The 22,295-nt window shown below is 37.9% G+C and overlaps 1 protein-coding gene across 1 annotated transcript in view; it reads right to left on the bottom strand.

Moving 5' to 3' along the window:
• The window catches only part of CDK19 (cyclin dependent kinase 19), a 130,713-nt gene that overhangs the window by 76,832 nt on the left and 31,586 nt on the right, over nt 1–22,295 (bottom strand). Inside the window, exon 3 of the mRNA XM_082480431.1 lies at nt 3,069–3,179. Coding sequence (XP_082336557.1) covers nt 3,069–3,179 — 111 coding nt within the window. The remainder of the gene's footprint in view (nt 1–3,068; nt 3,180–22,295) is intronic.

Below are 22,295 nucleotides of genomic sequence, written 5' to 3'. Positions count from 1 at the left end.
ATAATGTAGGAGATATTCCATGGCATCTGTGGACATACACAATTTTATCTTTGCACCAAGTGCTCCTTTTACACTGAGGTACAACTAAAGAAACTTGTGTTTATTTCATAGCATGAACTTATATAGACAACACACTGGAAATTAACACATGTGGCACATCCAACAGCCTAAGAACTTTACCAGTTGACAGAGACTAATAGGCAAGAAAAATCATAAGGAAACAATTTGTGGATTACCCTAAGAATTTTGGTAACTAAAGCAAACAAGAGTTATAAATTAATTGGTCAAAAGAATTCTCATATTCTTAGACATTCTTTATTATACTCTCACAAATGGCTTTGCATTGTTTTATGTGATGTAACTTGAGAGGTGATGAAGAAAAAAATCTTTGATACACTTAGATATTGAATGGTGAATATGTTTGTAGGCAAGGACAACATAGTAAGTCTTTACCAACACATGTCAAAAAGTTCAAATTAGCATAGCTTTCTTCATGCCTTGGTAATGGTATCCACATAAGTTATAGCAAATTATAAAGTATGCTGCTATCTATACTCAAATTTCAGATTTGAGCAGTCTAGTCCTTACGAATGAAATGCAAAGTGGAAAAAAAAGTTCTTGTTCGCCATAAAAGAACTTTTTAATAAGCTTAATTGGCACCATCACTTCTCCTCATTGGGACGGGACAATTTTTTTTTCAGTATTACAAAATGAACAGAATAAGATAGTATCTCATACAGTTTATTCATCTCTTGCCAAGTGTTTCCAGTATAGAAGCTGAAAATGCAATGACTTTAATTAATCTGATGTTTGTAAGTGATGAGCATTTTCTCTCCTCCTTGTAGCCAACAGGAGTTACTAAAGCTGGGCAGCTTTAAACAGAAAGACGATTCCCACGCTTACAGACAAATTTTGTTAAGTAGCTCTTGAGCTACCTGCATCTGGAACTGCTGGTCTCCGAGAATCTACATCTCTCTAGTGACAACATATCTACAATTCCAAAACTTAAATTCTTCTAAACTGACAGACACAATGAATAGACTTATTTTAGTTTTATGTAGTGCTGGGGAAGCACATGGTGCTAAGCAATAACAAAATGTGCTGGTCCCCTACTACTACTTCTACCCCAAAGAGCTGAAAGGGCCCAAGCTGTAAAGCACAGGAAATGCAAAACACAACACAACACAGACAGAATGACAAGTGGTTGTTATTACTGAAATGCGTTACAAAATAAGTGGATTTTCAGGAGTTTTTTGAAGGAGGATAGTGAAGGATCTTTACGTACGTTAATTGGGAGGCTGTTCCATGTGTAGGAGGGCAGCGTGGAAAAAGACACAAAGTTGGGAGTGAGCAAAAGAGACAAAAGGGGAATTAAGAGCGATGCTTGGGAAGTGCTGACAGTAAAGGAAATGAGGACTAAGCTTAAACCAGAACCAAGACTGCCTTGAACATGGCTAACTTTATGCAAGGGAGGAAAAAGAATTCCTGGCAAAGGCTTAAGAAGCAAGGAAACATGGGCAATTATACAGGAAAGGAGAAATGATTTGTGTAGCATGTCCCATAGAAAAAAAGATAAGAGTTAGGAAGCGGGAGACCAGTTTACATCAAATAACTAGGGTAACAAACATTTCAGTCTCAAACAATAGAAAAGAATGAACTTCACTGAGATTATTACCAATACCCAGCCAGATGTGGAGTGGTAAAAACATTAGACTGCAGTGATTATCTAAAGCTGTTAAATCCTGTGAAAAATCACCATGTAGTGTAAAAACCACATGTCTAAAATAAATTCAAATGGAAAAGCTTAGAAAAAAGGTGTTTTAAACACACCATTCAATGTAGCAGTAAAATGTGTTTGTTGTGGTTGTTCTATAAAATGAGTAAACTCAACTGATGCACAAATTTTGTCCATACAGGGTTTTAGCTGCTGCATTCCTATTCATCATCACTGCAACCACTTGTGAGAAATACATGAACTCTCAGTGTATACTGAACTTGGATGAAGAAAACTTTTAAAATATAAAGCTGCTACCCCATAAGCGAAATCAAATTCAGTATTTTTTAAAACATATGAAGGGGAATGAAATACCATGACCTTACTTGTTCTGAGCCAGAAGTATCTTTGCGCATGGTCTAAGTTTACTTTCCTTCCAGGTTACAATTTTGTGTCATTTACAAAAACATATTCATTAGCTCTTGAGAGCTAAGTACAAAAAAAATGAGCAATTTGTCAGTAACATCAGTTATAGCAACTTCTATATTAGTGAAGCCCTAAAAAGTAATATTGGAATTAATTTTAGCACTTCCTCTGCTTGCCTGTATTTTCAAAGGAATTATAAACAGACTGATTACTCTTAGTAAGTGCTTGATACCTTTTGGGTTTGAACACAAATCCAGGTCCAAGCAACCCACATCTCATCAATAGGTGTGGACCTTGAATATTTGTATCTGAGTTCTAATCGTGATGTCACTGATGTCCACCTCTACAATAGATTAAATCAAATCATATAATATTTTGCTGGAAAACAGACATCTAAGTCTCTACTCCTCTTCCATGTAGTGATGGGCCTACCGATGGACTAATTAGCAGTGCTTACTTTTTTTTTTTCTCCTTATTCTCTTTCCACTCATACCACCACAAATACACTGTTTAGAATTAGCTGATTGAATGCTGGTCACTTCCATTATATCTTAGCGAGAGGAATTAGTAAAGCAGGCTCACCCCTTTTTTCTTTTATGTGTGCGTGTGTATAAAATTGCAGGAAAAGGAAATTATTAAATACATTTCCAACCTCTGTTTTAGAAGATCTCAATTTAGGAATGCTTTAAGTCCAATTAAAGCTTGTAGGAAAATTCTTCTAGCTTCAAAATGAAATCTGACTTTAAAAAATTCTACATAGCCTTTTGCAGGTTCTAAAGCGTACAAAGAACAGGATGTCAGTTAGATCCTTAATTACAGAGCAAGAAATTTATGCATCTCTGCGCTGCATGAAGGTACGCCACACACACTTCAGTTTGAACAAGCTCATATTACGCTACCTCAAACACTCAGGGAGACCTGTACTTACCCACAAATCATGTTCAGCATAATCAAAGAGCAGCCAAACCTTTCTGTCACTGTGAGAAAGGAAAACCTTCTGCAATGCAATCACATTAGGGTGCTTCAACTCTCGTAAAAGCTGCAGAGAAACAGAGAAGCTCTTGTTACTTCTGTGCTTGTTAAGAAAAGCAAACACAACAACAAAAAAAAAAAACAAAACAGGTCTTAGCATAAACAGCAAACAAGTAATCCTAAAACAGGCCCTAGAAGAAAAGATGCGACTGATTCAGCACATTATCTTCAAAATGTCAAAATCAGGACATACACAGCCTCCATGGCATGGGTTGCTGTTCTGCAAGCACAGCTGACCATCACTAGCTCCCTTTTTCTCTGTCCCGGAACCAGCACCAGCTGCCCATCCCACCTATTCACCCCTCTCCTCCTCAGCTTCTAGCTTAAAGCATGATATTACACACAAACACAACTGTGCTCTTATCAAAGGTGAACACTGGGATTTAAGGACACCAGAATGAAGCTTGTGCAGCTGGTCCAATTCTTTGTGTGGACAACACAGTTCTTGATCACCACATAATTACTGTATTATCAATAACTTCATTTTGCATGGGATCCCTGCCTCGCTTGCCTGGAAGCCTATAGGGTAGGTCTTCTCAGAACATATGGGTGTTTTCAGAGAAAAGTTTACCAAACCCCTTTTTCTAATAGTTGTTTCAACTACTGTCCTGTAATCCAGAAATAAACCCAAGCTTACTTACTGCTTGCCAGAAAAAAAACTAGGTCTCATGACTAATTAGGCAGCACATCAAAGCAGGCACTGCTGCTAAAGTCACCCTTCTGCCAGATTAAATCAGTCCTCAGGAGGAGTTGGGAAGTGGTACTCCCAAAAATATCATTTCCATGGAATCACTTTTTTTTTTCCCCTCCATACTGAAGCCACAAGAATGATTGATTGCTTCTGTTTTATCTGAAAATTGCTTGCATCTGCAGCAGTAGTATATAAATTGCCAAGAATCAATTTATAACTGCGAAACAGTAAGTGGAGCAGGTTCCAAGGCACATTTGAGAGAAATTAATCTTCCTTATTTTCACCTTACAGACAGAGACTCAAATGTTTATTTCAGGGGAAAAAAAAATAAGGAACAGGATTAATTTTAAATTATATTATCCTTCAGCTATACAGATATCTGTCAAGACAAGAAATCTTCTAAAGAACATTACAACCGCTTCAATCTATTCCAGTTTTCCAGCAAATGAAGTAATTTAAATGCTTTTTCTACCACGCAGGAAATGTTTTCCTTGTTTCTTCCTCTCCTTAACACCAAGCATTTCTAGCCGTAAAAAAAGAGAATTTCCTCCCTAATGAATTGATCAATAGTCATGCCCAGGTATCACTTATGAGACACAGTAAAAATAATTTTGTCACTTAACAAATAGTAAAAACGTGCAGAATTATAAACTAACAAAACCCTAGAGATTAAAATTGTCACTCTTTGACATGCATCAAGAGATGTTGCTGTATACCTTGTCTACAGTAACATTAAAAACTATTTTCCAGTAGGGAAATGTGATGCCTCTGGCTTTTTTCTTTTCTTTTTTAATAAACAGTTCTTTTAATTTTAGGATAATTTTTAAACTGGGGGGTGGGGGGGACATTATAGTGGGCACATTATTTTTTTTAATTGCTATTAGATGGTTCTTAAAGACACTGTTGGCATCAACAGCAATACAAAATAATTCCAACTTAAAAAAAAGTGAAATAAAGCATTCTTTCAAAATAAGTACAACTTTGCAGTAAGAAACAGCCAAAGAAAATATAGTTCCATATTGCATACTACCATATAATAAACAAGTTAACAGAAATAGTATGTAGAACATGAGAACAGAAAGAATAAAGTGTTGTGCATTAACTGAAAGGTGCTATATGAAAACGAGACAGGAATATGTATATTCTGCAGCCCTCAAACACTGCCACTCACGCCAGTCGACATAGAGAAACTGTACGTAGCAGTGGCCACCATCGATGAGAACAGCCTGATTAATAAATGAAACCTCTCCTTTTCACACAAGTCATGAAAAAGGACACTTTCATATTAAGGAAAGTGGTAAATTTCTTAACCAAAACAACCATGACACACTCATTTACAATGAGTAAGGTAATCCTAATGCATCGTTCTCCTCTTTTTGATTCAACTTAGATGAAACAAGCAGCATCCATATCCAAATCCAACATTTTTCACATGACGGAATTAAAATCTTACTGGTATAAACTTAAACACCAATTCTTGTAAAAAACACGAGAACACGAGGAAGGAATCATTATGTTAGTGTTATACTTCAGGTGTTGCGTTTCTAGCAAAGAATGTCTGTATCTGATCTGAAGCTGAAGAATACAGCAGTCTAAGGCCAACAATCAGTCTCTGTAATACAGTCCTGATGATGTATTTTTCAGCTACTGGATGACTGGTCATAGTTGCAGATGCAAGAGGTCCCACCAAAATAAAAGTCTGTTTACACGGGTTACAGACACCCTCTACCCGCCTGCTTCTCAAGTCTGCTCTGCATAGAAAACCTAGCAATTTTTCTAAACCATATTGTAAATGAACATATTAAAAGCAATAAGGTTATTTTTAAAGTTGCAATCTAGAAGATGCTGACACGTTCCTGATACCTTAATCACAGGGGCTACACCAGCCTTATAAATAACAATATATTTTTTTTTCTCTCAAGAGAAGCAGTTACAACATTTCAGAGACATGAATGCTTACCAAAACACATCTTATCTAATAGTTATATTTAAGAGGACATTCACAATTTATACAGGACATTTAAGGACTTGATTCCCTGACTTAAAATCATTCTGTAGTTGCATTAGACACCGACCAATATCAAACACAAGACTGAAAACTTGTCAAATTATCTCGTTCCATCTAACAGTGTCTAGTAGAAAATATTGATAAGTTATAATTAAGAAATTTAAATAAGCTTTTGTGTTATCTATTCTGTGCTCCAACAGATGAACAAATTTGTTAATTAAGGAGGACGACAAGTCAATTTTTGTGTTAATGCTCATTTGTCTGTCTTAGGCAAATGCTTTGCAATTACCACGGATAATAATTTTGAAAGTGCTTTCGTAGTTTTAACAAGTAATGGACCTTTATACCTTCCTATTCTACTGAGCCACAACCTTAATATAAGAGGAGACTGGAAGAAATTTCATGTAAAATAAAAGCCTTCATGTGGAAAGAAGTGGTACACAATCCAAACCAGAACAGGTTTAAAGGCTTTGTGGTATTCTGGCCCTCAAGACTACCAGCACCGCAGCAGCCGGTGCTTCAGCAGCGGGAGCCAGACCAAGGCAACACAGGCTGCAGAGTCCAATGCACTGGGTCAAGAACCGGAGCTCTGCTCTAGCTACGCTGGGCTTGCAACGCTGCTAGGCACCAACTAGACGAGATCAGAAACCATAGCTTAGGGCACAAGAGACTGGCATGAGTCAGAAACAGAAACGTTGGTCAGATTTATATCTAAAAATAATCTCCTCTAGACATGGACTACAGCAGAAGAGAGGGTGACCACAGGGACCGAACCGACGTTACGCACAGGTACACAAGCAGAGATGAGGAGAGTCATTCAAAAAGCACTGGAAGGATGTGATCGGAAAAGTATATAGGGCAGAACCAAATACACAGCTACGGAAGTCAAGAGACAGCAAATTTGACACAAGTCTTTCAAAGACAAGTATTGATCTAAGATTTAGCTAAAAAGAAATCGGAGACTTCAGATACAATATTTTCAGACAGGTGGAAGTCAATATATGTGAAAACACGGGGACATATTTAAAGCTACTTGCATCATGGTTGCATCAACCACCTACCCTAATGACTTTCATGTTTGACGAGAAATTTGTCAATATTTAACTTCTACACCAACAACCTAACTATGTCATCATTAATTTTTGTCTAAATGGCTTCAAAATCATGTATTGCTTTAAAGGATGCCAGGTATCACGTAGTTCTTCAGCTAGCCCTAATCTTGAAAACAAAGACCTAACTCATCTCATATTAGATTTGCCACTTCTGCCAGCTTCTGCTATGAAGAGCTCAGGGTTCCTATTGCCTTTGTGCAGACTGAGAACGAACCCACCTTCAAATTCTTCAAATAAGGGAGCAGAAGAACTCATTTTTAAATACACTGCCCAAATAGGAGATATAGGGCAGAAGGGAAAAAGAGGAAGTCATAATACTACATTTAGGTAAGACTTTAGCCTAGTCTAATGGCTCACTTTGCGGTTTTGCTCTTCCACTACTGACTTTATTAGCTGTCACATGCCACATACATCTAACAGTTAAGTCATGCACCTTTTTCTGAAACGGTTGTTATATCCATTCATCAGCATAAACACACCTCACAAACGTGCACTTTAGCCATACCTAGAATCCCAAGGACAACTTCAGAAACATGGTAAATAATTGTCTACAGCTTTTCTGTTTTGCCATACAAACTTTAAACATACAAAACGGATGAATGAAACATAATACCAATACTATTTTTCTTAGGTCTTGTGCAGAAGTAAATCCGTTTGGAGACTAGGTTTATTCAAGTCTAAAGTTAGAAAGAAGAAATTAATATACTGCCCTAGTAATTTAAAGATCCAGTGTATGTGACAACATTTTCTTACAAGATAACAACCTGAACATAAAAAGGATTTGCAACCACTAGAATTTATTATGAAGTTAACACAGCATCATATTTTAATAGTACTCTAGCTTATTGTTCCTCTAAAATTTAAGTTTCATCATACCCTACTTGCAGTAAAATGCTAATGAAAACTTGTCTCTCGGGTGAGTTACATTATATTTCTTTCTTGGTAACAGCATACAAAGCAGGTTAGGCAGAAAGTCATTGAGAAGAACATCATTCTGAATTGTCAACATCTGTGCAACTTTGACTGTCCTGTACAATGGCTTTCTTGTAAACAGATTTTTTTTTTTTTTTTTAATTATTCTTCTGGTCAACAGAATCATAAAAGCATCTTTGCTTGTTACAGCTCTTGGTTGATGTCTCAAATTTTGAAGTGCTGCATTTGGATAGCCCAAATAGCATGAAACAGCTTGAAGGATTACAGGTAGCTAGCTACACAGTAGATGGAGAATTGCTAGTAATTTCTTCTACTGTCTGATGAGTAAGTTCTCTCACATGGGACACTGAGCATTCCCCTCCCAAGTGAATGCCTCTTATAGCAGGGGAGGGGTGGGAATCACGACAGGAAAGTCTCTGATGCCTGAGAAGAAGTTAAGTTGGTAACAGAATTGGTATAGAAGCTTGAAGCGTTGGAAATGTGAAGTGTCAGCAGTCAAGCTGAGTTAGACTTTGCATGGAAAGTCAAAATAAACAGACAAGATTGTCTAGCCAGAGAAGGAGCACAAGAGAGTGCGCAAGCACAAGAATAAGAAAGTAAAAGTGGGATATCATATAGTTTAAAGAAAAAAATAAAGACCTAAAATATTTTACCTCAGGTAAGGGGACAGGGAAAGGAAACATGATATTTGCAGACCTGTTAATCCAAAGCATGCAAAAAAAAAAAAAAAAAACAACAAAACCCACAACATTTTTGAACAATTGTTTTTAACACATTTTTCTTTATATTAAACTACCCTGATTTTCTTCTCTGATGACTGATCTTTTACATAGGCAAAAGATCTGTGGTCAAATTTCATCTTTATCAGAGCATTAAGTACTTTGTCAGATGGGAAAGTTGACAACTGGAAGAAGTTTGAGGTGAGCAAGAAACTACTTAAAAAGGCAGCTGCTGACAGAAAACATTCCAAGCTAAAGTAGTTCTATATATTCACTATTTGGAGAATTACCAAAGAATAGGTATTGTGATTATTAATACAACCCATCTTAACTTCATTCACACTCATGATTTTGATGCTATCTGATTAAATATAGGTGGCATTTCCAATAAAGAAAAGGAGTGTGATAACACATCATCTTTATTCCATGACTGAATAAACAAGGGTTAACAGAAATGGCATAAAATTAACAGCAAAAATCTGAATTCATGCACTTAGAACTAACCAAGAATTTCTACTACAGACAAGAAGTCGCCAGGTGCAAGTGACAAAAAGGCACAACTGGATTACTATAAAATAAAGAAAATTAAGAGGGCAAATCTGATATTAGATACACTAGTTGAGGTATTTACAGAAAAGAAAGGGATGTATTGCTATCAACCCCTAAAAGGCTTCTATAATCTATTAAAAAAAAAAAAAAAATAGCCTTTACCTATGCTCAAACACCTCCCCCTCACGCACACACACACACACACAGAGGAACTCAACCTGAAAGAGGCAAAGGGTGATCAAAGGAACACACAATCCATCCCTCAACAGGGAAGAAAAAGCTTGCTCAATTACTGTAATAAATCGAATATTGAAAGGAAATAAGATTGATATCCACTAAAATACAAAGGTGTGAGCACCAAAGATGAAAGACATAATTACACTAAATGGCAATGATGGTTCAAGAACAAACAGATACAACTGGTAACAGATAAATTTACCCTGCAAGATGGCATCTTGTGAACAGGAAGGTTTGGGAATAGCTTTTCAATAGCAGGGAAAACAGCATATCTCATTTGCAGCTTGATCACAATTGGGAAAAAAAAAAAAAAAAAAAAAGATCAATTTAACAGTCAGCCACTAGATTCAGTGATGTAATGTCTATGGAGTATGTACTTTTATAGAAACTTTCATGAAAGGTGGGTTTGGTGAGGTTTTATTGATCATTTCCAGCAGATGAAAAAGATTGTGTACTGATTGATAGCCAGCTCCTACAGTAATTGGGTTTAAATTCTTTGAACTTAGCCTACAAATTGTCTGTCACCATATAATGCAAGTGACTTTTACATGAAGTAGACTAGCACCTAGGAAGTCTCTTGCTCTTCTGAGGTATAGAAAGTTCTACCTTCCCCCTGCCAAAGAAAAAGACAAAAATACAACTACAGTGAGACAGAAAAGTTACCCTGTTCCTAATGTAAACAACATGATCAATTATGAAGGCGTTTAGCACATTTAAAAATAGTCAGACAGTACATTCCTCAAGGAAATAACTCTTGCACAGAAGCAGTTTTTCACCATAGGATGAATAATGCTTTCTAGCTACCACCTACAAAAGCAGGGTGAGGACAGACACTTTCATCTCGCTGTGAAGGAAACCTAAGAAAAATTAGAGAAAACAGAAAGACAAACACTGCTCTCACTACTTAGACTAGTAAATCTTGCAGTAAACACGTATTTCTGTTTCAGAGACAAAACACATAATCATCCTCAGAAATTTATTCTGACGCCAATCTCATGTAAGAGGTGTTCCTATCTTTCATGCAGTTTACTCTGGTCTTTTGATCTATGTAGTTAAACTGATCTGGAATAATCCTGGTAGTTTCTTTGATGGAAACGCGCTTTGCAATGCATTTAACCATTTTCAAGGTTAGACCCTTTAACTAGCAGAGAGGTGGAGCACAAGAAGTCATAGGAGAGACCAAAGCACGAGCCTGATTGCTCATAAAAGCAATTGTATGCTGCAGAATTTTAAAGCCACCTCTTGTGTAATGACTATATTCAATGCCTCTAGGGTCACTGAAGTTGGTTTTAAATTGAAGCTGGGGTTTTCAAAGGAACGTAAAGATCATTACTTTACTCCTTCAGAAGCTCTTTAAAAATTCCAGCTTATTTAGATGTTATTTATCAAGACTAGATCCTCTCCTCCGTCTTATTAATATTATCCTTTCCACATAGACCCTCTGATGCCTATTACCATACTGAGCTCATGCTGCAGCTTTTCCCTTCGGGAGGTATATATGGGCCTCTCAAAAATCAAAAATAAAACCAGGCAGCTATTAATTTTATTAAACTTGTAAGAACAGTCCTTTGTTAACTGTGCTACAGGTCCCAAAGTTATCAGGAAAAAGAGAAAGAGGGGAACTCTGCATACCACATTAAAAAAACTACTCAAAATTCAGCTTTGTTTAGTGACCCAATTGATTCTCAAGTTTGGGATTTCCCAATTTGGATTCCCTTTTCTAACTGAAGAAATTCCACTCACAGAGTTGCTGCATAACTGAAGTAAAAAATCAAAAAATTAATTTTAAGAAGTCTTTACTTAGCTTCAAACCGAACAGGTATAGTTGGTTCATTAGTCAGCCCTTCCAGCTACAAGCTGTCTGTGGCAGGCACGTGTCTAAGAGATCTCACAAAAAGATGTCGGCAACATATAAAGATGGATATGGACACACCCCACACACTCCCCAACAAACAACTGTCCAAAGAACTTAGGAAAAAAGCTAAAAGTTTAAGTGGCAGCTTAAGTTGTGTTTCAGAGAGGACACAGTCTTTGCATCCTGGTCTGGCCGAGCCTTGTCCTTGGACTGCCTTTGGCACGCAAACCCAAGGTGGGGAGGCAGACTGAAACGCCTGAAATACAAACGGGCATAACTTACACAAACCACTAGGAGTGCTGCCTCAATTTACAGGGCACTCTCCAAAACCAAATTAAAAAGCTAAAATATTGTAAAGCATGAGGTTAAGCAGACTCTCTTCCCTCTAATTTTCCTACACGAGCACCTAATTTTCATCAGTTTTATTCCAAGCAGTCCTTCACATTGAAACATCCCTTCAAGTCTGCTCTACATTTCCTTTACCCTTATCTTTTCTTCACACTTCCATCTCTCTGATGCACGCCGTCCCCGAAATGTGAGGGCTCCAAACTCCCACAAGATAAAAAACAGTTTTAAAAAATAAGTAAGTAAAGAGACGCTGAACAGAATCTAGTCAGCAAATTGCCAAATGTCAGGACAGGAAGAGGACAAAAACCTGCCCCACCCTCCTCCTATGACAAGGATTAAAAAACTATTTATTCTATAAATATTTTCATTTCGGGAGCTGAAATTGGTCTGGCATTGCTAAATAACATTATTATTCTGAAACAAAAGCTTGGCAAAAGACTTTTCAAAAATATTACATTTTAACTAAAATAAAGGAATAGAAACTAGAGTAACTGCATTTTTAATTCTTGAGGTTCCCAGCAAAAGAAAATTCAGTAACTTTAGCATTTTTCTTGAAGAACATAGGCAGAAATACAAGTACAATGATTCTTCCCCTCTCATTGTTACCAATACAGTATATCATACCATGGACTTTTAAAGAGAAAGAAAGATCTATTGTAAAATTACTTCCAAAACAAGAAAATTGTTAATTTGTAATACAGCTATATAAGGAAGTGCCAACATTAACATTACACAGTATCAACTTAGCTCTAGTGCACATATGAAATATTTAATTTATTTTCGTATCTTTTCTATATAATACATCTGAATTATTATTGAATTTCTGCATCTTCCTACAGGAAACCTTGTTCTCTTAAAGGCAGCTCTGTAGTCAAACTTTTTGTCTTGCAGATTTAACAATAATCATTTTCCTCCCAATTGAAAGGTATAGAGAAGTTTAAGCGCTCTCTCTCGACAGCAGTTTTGCTCCTTATTTAGCCTACAATAAAATAAAAGAACATTCACCCACTCAGACAACACCAACAACTAAATTGAAAACACCTATAGAAAGTAACTTGCTAAAAAGCTATATGGAATGTTTGTCATTTCTGAAGATTTTAAGGCACCCTGAATTCATTTTTTGATTGACTAGAGAAGACATTTATTCTGTTACTGAGAAGACAAAGAAATTTCTCATTAAACTAACAAAGACTCTTAAACCTAAAGCTATACTAGGACAGTCTTTACAATGGAGGAGGGAGGAGGAGACACAACACACCACTTCGCTTATAAATTTTAAAATTCAGAAGTAGCATCACGTAATTCCACAAACCTTCAGTCTAGGTCTTTAAACTGCAACTAGTTTTTCTTTGCAGCGCTTATTCTAACATTTCTGCACTTTTCTGATTTGCCGGCAACAAGTTACCACCTTGTTCTTGCACTGTATCTCACAGAGAATAAACAGCGACATCAACTGAGGTTTTCCAAAACCCTTGTAGAAGGACAAATAACAAGACTAGACATCAATTTGGATCAATCATCCATCTTTCAAAGCAGGTTTTCCTCTCAAAAAGACTTCAGAAAGGTAAAGGTTATATGAACCAGAGTAAGAGCAACAGAATTTTAGCAAGAGAATGACCAAAAGTATGTTTTCCAACCTCAACATAATTCGTTATGGCACCATAGTGATGCATCTCCCAAGAGGTAATAAATTTCTAATCTATGCAAAGGACTGGGCAATTGCAATGCTATCCTGAAATGAATCCCCATAGAACATATTTTTACAACCTGTTTTTTTCCCTTTATTCCCAAAGTTCATTTATTATCTCCTCTACCTGACTTTTTGATTGTTTTTATTATGAAATTGAATTTTCATTTTTGAGATACTTAATTTTCCACAGTTTATACATTACAAACTACACAACACAAATTATAATACACGTTATTTGACAGTTACCATGAAAATAAAATCTAGAACTTGAAAAAACTTCCATCCAACAACTTCTTGTATCCTACTAGTAATAATCACCAGACTCCCAACTTCTTAAATACATCTGTTGGACTCAGAGAAAAGTGCAGCTCTGTGATTCTGCTTTTAATCCTGACATTGACTATCATATCATATGAAACTTTCCTGGGTTTGCTTCTATACAGATCCAGAGCACATCAAGCCTGACAATGCTGAGCTGCTCAACACCCCTCTCACACCTATACCCAAGATCCAAAATCTCTGCCAAAACCACCTGTAAAATTCAATTCATGAGGGATTCTCTCAGATGACATGTTCAGCTCTAACAAATTGGCTGGGAGACCACCAGCATCTCCTCTGAATTTGACAGCTCAATAAACCAAAGCACTCCCACCAAGTGGCAAACCTGGCTTCAGTCTTCTTCTCTACTGCTCTGACCTGCTGAGTGGAAGGGGCACAGTGCCTGAAGGGACACAGCTCAAACACGTAAGACTTCGTGACAATATTCCAAGTAAATAGAGGTGACTCCCTGCAGCTTGAAGGAAGGTATCCCAGCCCTGGAAAGAGCCAAGAAATGTTGCATACATCATGTAACTTAAACCCTACACAGCTTCTTGAGCGTGTATGCTGAATGTTACGAATCCAACTCCAGAATTTAATCCTACTCCTGCTTTGGAAAGGACTCAGTTCTTCAAGGTTGAAGAATATGCTGCTGCTGAGTACTGTCACATCCAAGACCTAAACTTGCATTCAATTATTTCTCAGATACAAAAATGCATAGACATACAAATCAAGTGTTATAATTAGGCAGCTGTCTAACAATAATTTAGAATTTCCAATAGCATACTAAAAAGGCACTCATCTCATAATACAAAGTATTAACGCAACAGTCTCCTGTGATTCAAAACTGTCTGGGGAAAAAAAAAAAAAAAAAAAAAAAAAAAAAAAAAAAAAGAGTATGACGGCTTAACTTTGCACCTACTGGTTTTGCAATAGATCAGTTATCAGCTGACCTGCAGTCAGCATAAGCCAATGCTCTAAGAAACTGAAAAGAAATTAAATCAAGTGCCTATGACCCAATCTGATGGATGATTCACAACACAAGAGCAACCTCGAGTCAGGATACAGTTCTTTTAGGTCCTGTCTGCATGATGCTGAATCACAAAACCAGTAGATTTTCCAGGAATGAGTAATACAATCTTGTACATCGCAGTAAGTTTTCAGTGACAGTACTATGTGGCATAAATTGTATGTATTTTCATATTTCAGAATTAAAAGAAAAAATTACCTTCTTACAGCTAAAGAGAAAAAAAAAAAACAACTAATGATTATTCTTCATATGTACTCATTACTCATTCCACTTACTCCAGACTGTGAGGCAGGAGTTTAGATATATAATTTATAGTTCAAGTCTTCTTTAAATGGAAAATTAAATCAAATCAGAGGTATGAATTCAAAACATATTAAGCACATTAAACCTCTGTTCCTTACGGGAATCAAGTTAAAGCTGCTTTAGTTCTGAATGACAGCATCCATTAAAGTTTGATGTACTTCAACTGATCTGCTTTAATGTCTTACCTCCAGTTAAACAAGCTAATAGACAAGCCTAAAGTTGCAAGTATATATTGAGTCTAATACCACGCTCCATGTGAGGAATGTGTCTGCAGACTGGAGGAGAGAATGTAAGTATTTTGTGGTTCTTAACTTCCTCTCATTACTTGGGTCTGTTTAAAACAGCAAAAATTTTGCACAGTTTTACAATCAGGTTTCTTGTATACTGTTTCAGGGTAAGATTCATTTAAGAATATTACCCTTTCAGAGCTTTTACTCAAGAATTACAGAGGTAATTAGCCTATTGACAGTTATTTAATGTAAGGTCTTGCAGCTGGGAAGACATAATCCAGTAGTGCAGCATAGGCTGGGGTCTACCCAGCGGGGCACCAGCTCTGTGGAAAGGGACCTGGGGGTCCTGGTAGACAAGCTCAATATGAGTTAACAGTGTGCTGCTGCAGCAAAGAAAGCCAACAGGATGCTGGGTTGCATCAACATGGGCATCACCACCAGAGATAAAGAAGTCATTATCCCATTCTACTCAGTGCTTGTCAGGCCACACCTGGAATACTGTGCCCAGTTTTGGTCCCTGCTATATAAAAAAAGATGTGGACAGGCTGGAGAGGGTCCAGAGAAGGTCCACAAAGATTATCAAAGGGAGGCCTGCCATATGAGGAAAAGCAGAGAGAACTGGGTTTCTTCAGCCTTGAGAAAAGAAGGCTTAGGAGAGACCTTATCACCATGTTCCAGTATTTAAAGGGTGGGTACAAAGATGATAGTGATTCCTTTTTTACAAGGAGTAACGTGGAAAAGACAAGGGGTAATGGGTACAAATTAATCCTGGGGAGATTCTGACTGGACACAAAAGGAAAACTTTTCACAATGAGAACAGTCAGCCATTGGAATAATACCCCCAGGGAAGTGGTGGATTCCCCAACGTTGGGCACTTTTAAGATTCATATAGACAGGGTGCTGGGGCATCTTCTCCAGACTGTGCTTTTGCCAAGAAAGGCTGGACCAGATAATCCTTGAGGTCCCTTCCAACCTGGTATTCTATGATCTACAACAAATTCAGCATTTCACTCTTGGAAACACAAAGTTAGATCGCTCTTAGTGTTTATTAACACAATCGCCCATTACATTTGTTCTGCTTTTGCTCGTAGGTTTTCACTTTTTACCCAAATTTTCTGCGATCTTTTTAGCCACATGTTAGACAAATCTCATGTGTGAAGCAAGCTAAAACAAGATGTTCATTGGCAGTCTCCCAAGTCATTAAACGCCTACCACAAGATTCCTCTCATACTCTCAGGATCAGACTGCAATTGGATAAAAAAAGTCAGTTTGTAATCTAAAGCCTGCTATTTCCCCATTCTTCAATTAAGTATGAAAAATTCTTCAATAAGGCAATGAATGCAGCAAAATCAGTATTTCCCCCAGTTAGGACTGATGCAGTTTGGGAAGGCTCAAAAGGTGGCTTAATGTAATTCACAAAATTTGGTGAGCAAAGAGAAGCAAATATAAGCAAGGTATAGCAAATATGCTCTTATGGCAACCCATAAGGACTCAAAACAACATCAGTTTTCTAAGAGGTTTTGAAACAACAGGAGGTAATAAGATGAATAAACTAGTAACTGGTTAATATTTACCACCACGAGAAGTTAGGGATGTGACATTCTGCATTTAAGCTTCCCCTGAATACAATCTTTCTCTAAAGTAACTTGTACTGCAAGAAAATGGGTGCTGAACTGACTTTTTGCCCAAGGCAGCAAAAGTCACGTGGCCCTGAAAACAAGATACCATGAACACTCTCGTTAGACTTTATTCCCGAGAAATGAGTGCAGATACTGTCCCAGATATTATGCAGAAATGAGAACTGGAAGTCACTTTCAAGACCTACAGCAGAACTCTTCCAGACCTGGTGTATCTCATTTAGCAGTGGCAAATAACATTTTTATAACCAAACCAAAATGACAGAGTTCATTTATGTGCCTCTTCCTTCCAATAACAAATTCAAACTGCCCGGAGAAAAAGAAATACACCCTTCATAAGTTAGGAAAATTTCTTACACAATTATTCCCTTACCCACTACTAAGAATCCCCAAGACTACAGCAAGCCTCCTGCATGTTTGTAGCTACTAACTTTGCCAACATAATTGTTTGGGCAGAGGTTTTCCAGTTTGAGTACTAATGAACATCTGATTGCTCAAATAAACCATGTAGCCATTTACAAGAACACCACTGAGGACAAAACATGTAATACATGTATGTTCCTACTCAAAGGAGTAAGAGCTGCTGTACTTGATTCAGACTCAAGAATCATTTTAAGACTGCTTACTACCCTGCCCGTGATGCAGCTGAGGCAAATGCCAAGAAAAAGAGCACATAAAGCAGCAAGGACAGCACGACCCTTTCATGGCATGAGAATTTTGCTTCCAGCAAGTCACCAGATCAGGGACTTGAGAACCAGTTTAAATCAAGGCCCTTCACTGGTTTTGTGTATTTGCTCGACTAGCCCCCAACTGCATGCCTCCTCCCTAACTTAGTCCTGTCCTTGGTCTCTACAAGTTGAGGAGCTGTTTTTCAAAATTAAGTTGTATTGCGGAAAGATTGACCATCTTCTTTCAGTTGCCATAGTTGTTCTGTTCCAAAAAATACTAAATAACAGTTCCCCAATTAACTTTTCCATATAAGTCTGTGATTTTAGACCTCCTGCATCTTCATTCATCTCCCTCCGCATCCAACTCACAGATTCCTAGCCTATATCTGTTTTCATTCACAGGGAAGTAGTTTTGTATCACCGACTTTATTGACTTGCCTTCTCTTTACCTTTTCTAGTGTTACTGTATCCTTTTGGAGGTGGGAAGGGATCAGGACGGCACGTAGACACTTAACATCTGAATGCACCAGGGATTTATGAGATTGACTGAGTCTGGTTTGTTCTCAGATCTTGACTTCAGTAATTCTCTTTAAAGTCATTCCAGTGACTTCGAACTTGCCTTTTTGACTGCTCTTGAACTTGGAGCTCTTTCCAGAAGAATGGTGATAAAGATTCAAAGATTCTCCCTATAACCTCAGCCTGCACCAGAGTAATGATCATTCAAGAAGCCATCGCTGTCTGTAAATGGCTAGGGTCGTCTCCCATTTCCACTACATTAGAATTCAATGCTGATAGACATAAACATAATTTTATCATACAAGCTACTCAGTATTGTGAGATATTTTGCACTTCTGCACAGGTTAGCAAAGGAACAAAACCAGGCTAAGCAATTTTGTACCATCAAACTGCCATCTGATGCTTCACCTTCCATTGGGGGGAAAAAAAAAAAAAAAAAAAATGTTATTTGCACATACTCTGTAGAAACGGATTTACAAGACTTTTAGAGCTATTAAATGACACATGTCAGAGACAGCTCTGACACTAAAACAAAGGAGAAAGTTTCCCCCATTTTCTCCTGCTTAATTCAGTCCCTGAGGAGAAGTCTGACTTCTTCTGGGGCAAGGGACATGAAGCTCATTTCAGAAAGAGGAGAGGGAGGAAGAAGGTGAAGGAAGGGTCGGTCAGGGGAACCAGCCCAGGGAGAAGGAAACCAGGGTGGCAGCCAGAAGGAGGAGAGGGACACACGCTGCAGCTTACTGGGGGCTCTACTCAGCAGCACTGGGAGCAGGAGGAACAGTGGAGCTGGAATCAGCAGTGAGGAGACACAGGAGACCTTGGAGAAGGACACTAGAGAAGAGACTGGACCAAGGGAGAAGGATGCATGGATTGCAGTAGTGAATCAGTGGTGAGGAATACGACTGGCTGGGGAAACAGAAGGGAAGAGAAAATAAAGCAGGAGGCACTAGCAAAGCTGAAGAGGCAAAAAATGGTGTTGGTGAGGCAAGGAGTGGGAAATGGGACAAATAGTAGAAAAAAGGAATGAGCTAGGTAAGAAAAACAGGACTGAGGCAAAAAGCCTAGTGGAGGGGAAAGTAAAGGGCAAATATAGAAAATGTCAAGGGGGAAGAGACACACAGAAAAGTGTCTAACCCAGCAAACACCCCTCCTAACCTTGGCACAAAGTCCAGAGTCCCACCAATCCTCTGGCAAATGTGCCCTCCTCTTCTCCTCTGTTAAGCATTAGATCCCATGAAAGTGAGGTTTATTAAGATGGCAGGCTAATGTCTGTGTGATGGGTGGAAGATCGGAAAGAAGAAGCGAAAACAAGGCATAAGAGAATGGAGCCATTGCAGAGAAAAGGGGCATAAGGAAGTAGCTTGTATATTCAGGATAGAAAATGGAAAAATATATAGTACCTGTCAAATTCTTTTTCTCTTTCAGCATAGCCTTCAAGAATAAAATCAGTCAGACGTGTATGAAAAGGGAAGGCAGAAAAAGAGAGCTCAGAGTATGTCAAGGGTGGTGAAAGGAACCTGGGACTGACAATATGTGATCCAACTAAACTGTAAAAACAGAAAACGCTCATGAAAGCAGGTAAAAAATCTGCAGAAGCTGCTTGTAAGATTTTATTATAAGCACTCTAGCATACAAAAGAAGCAGCAAAAGTATTAAATATTGCTGCTGACAGACTCTCTGATAGAAATGGGAAACACAAGGAGAATCAAAAAGTGTATCAACAGAAGAAAAGCAAGCAGGAACAAAAGCACAAGTCATGAATACTTACACACCAGATATCATAAGGAAGTCTAAGCAATAGAATATGAAGGACAGTATACAAAGAAGAAACTATACCTCAAAGAAAAGGTTTATAATTAGAATTTGAGAGACAACAGCATTTGACACGGACAACAAAAAAGCAGCTCTGCTAGTGAACACGGAACATTTAACTAGGGTTGCCCCTGACTGAAGAGGCAAACACAAGCTAATACATACAGCTATGCAACCAGATGCATCATCTGCATTAAATTACAGAGGATGAACACAGAAGAGTTCACAGAAAGAATCAGGAGCCAGAGTCAGAGGAAGGATGACAAGCAAAAGATTAGCAGTTACATGTGAGTAGCCTGGTAAAGAGGATTAAAAAAATCCAACAAATGATATTTTTTTCCTACTCAGACCGCTAATGTTTTATAATGCTTATTGAAATAACTGAACGTAGTAAAACATTTTGTCCCAATCAACATGTCACTACTATACAATAGAATAACTCAGCCAAATAATCTAAGAAGTGCAACATGCACTTTGTTTCCACTCATTATGACATTTTCCACAGTTAGATAAAAGTCAAAACAGCACGTCCCTTATTGGAGCCGATAAAAAGAGAGTAGGTCAAGGATTCTTCCTTTATGCTGTTATTGCCAACACAGAAAACATGTTTTTGCAATGCCCTACCTAAAAAACATAGAATAGACCTTTTATATTTGGCAAGAAGCATGGAAAAGTTCAGGCAAGTGGCCAGATGTTTTGTTAAAATGCATAATGGTACAGCTTAGCTTTGCTGAGTACCCACAGACAGTGTCCTGAGAATCTGGTCCCAATGCCCTCTTTTTACTTAATACCCAGCATCACATTTTACCCCAAAGGTATAAAAACGTATTTACATATACCCACCCCAGCCCCCACACGCAAATCTCTTATAAAAGACAAGAGCATATCCTATGCTGTAAAGACTACAATAAACTCCCAGGAAGACAAAGCTATATCCATAAGCACAGTAAATACTATAATTCATACATGAAGTTACTTTAGCACAACCTTTCAGATTTTTAGGTATTTTAAATGAACAAAATAAATTAATGTGATATGACACAGATTTGATGGAGCAATGGGACTCAATGATCATGAAAGAGATGTTACAAATACCAAATAAAAAGACCGAATGATATTGAAGAAAATACAATGATAAATGGAAGTGTGAAAATACACACTGATGAGTGCTATTTTATAAACTGCAAATATTTTTCAAAAACCTCATTCAGGAAAAACCATGCAAGGAAGATTTCTTCCTTTAAATTTTCTTTACTATTCATAGCATATGAATTGGACTGTATGCAACAACAGAGCAATTAGTTTAAATACTGCCAGTATTCTCACTGGTGATAATTGGTCGCTTCTTGCAAGAACATCTGTTCCATCTTTCTTAAGAAATGAAGTACAGACCCTGTTACCTAGACAACAGAATCCTTCTGAGCATCACACACTACAAAAGGGCAATATCAACCTAAGTCACACTTCATATTCGTTCTCCCCACCACTCCCTTATTGCCGTTAATGCAACCGAATGCCATGGCTTTTTAACATTAAGCCCGTATTTATCAGATCATATAAACTCAGGCCTGCTTTTGCATGCATTAAAAGTAACAGCTGTGTTACTGTCCTTTGGCCAAGCAACAGTCACTTTAGGGCTTTGTATCTGGCCAGTTTCCATCACCATGGCCGCCAAATTGTCAAGGTGAAAATGCTGCGGCTTATGAGTACTCTGAGAGCAAGTCCTATCAAATCTAGAAACCTCAGCTCCGTTCCCTTGAATGCGGTCCAGAAGTAGTCACCTTCACCACCAAGACCCTGGATTACCGGGAGATATTCACGTGCTACAGGGACTCACCCCATACCAGCACTCACTAGTGCCCTCCAGCCAAATTAAGGAAAGTAGCAGCAGATTAACCTTTGGAAGATGTCTTTTGTTGCCTTAGCAAACTCATCACAATTTTATAAATATTGATGAAATATTAACAACAATGAAGTGCACCAGATGACAAACTCTTCTGTGTGCTTTAGTTAGATGGATGGATTTTTTTTCCCCCCTCTGTGTGCATGTGATGGAGGACCAATGAACATGGAAGCTCAAATGATGTGTGAAACCTAAGGATTAAGCACTGAGAAAGGAAAAGAGCTCACTGGGGCAGAACAAGCTGCAAAACAATCACCACCACTCAGCTATCACCCTAACTTCACCTCACTTCATCTTCCTTCTGACAACACTCTAAACTACTTTCCCTCCTCCTCCACTTTCTTCCCTTCTTGGCTGAGAGAAGAAAAGCAGCACTGTCTATCCTCAAATGCATATGCTGTAGCTGGCCCTGTTGGGGGCGGAAACTTCTGTACAAGAACCCCTATAGCTCTTATGCATTTCATTTCGCACATGCAATAGCAATCATGCCCTGGGTATGTACTTAGAGCTTCAAGTTAGTGAGTCAGTACAAGCCAACAGCATCAGAAAAATGCAAAGCAAGAA

The sequence above is a fragment of the Vanellus vanellus genome, assembly GCF_965231255.1.
Source record: "Vanellus vanellus genome assembly, chromosome: 3".
Classification (NCBI taxonomy): domain Eukaryota; kingdom Metazoa; phylum Chordata; class Aves; order Charadriiformes; family Charadriidae; genus Vanellus; species Vanellus vanellus.
The sequence above is the reverse complement of the archived record's forward strand: the minus strand, read 5'-3'. Positions and strand labels throughout refer to the sequence as shown.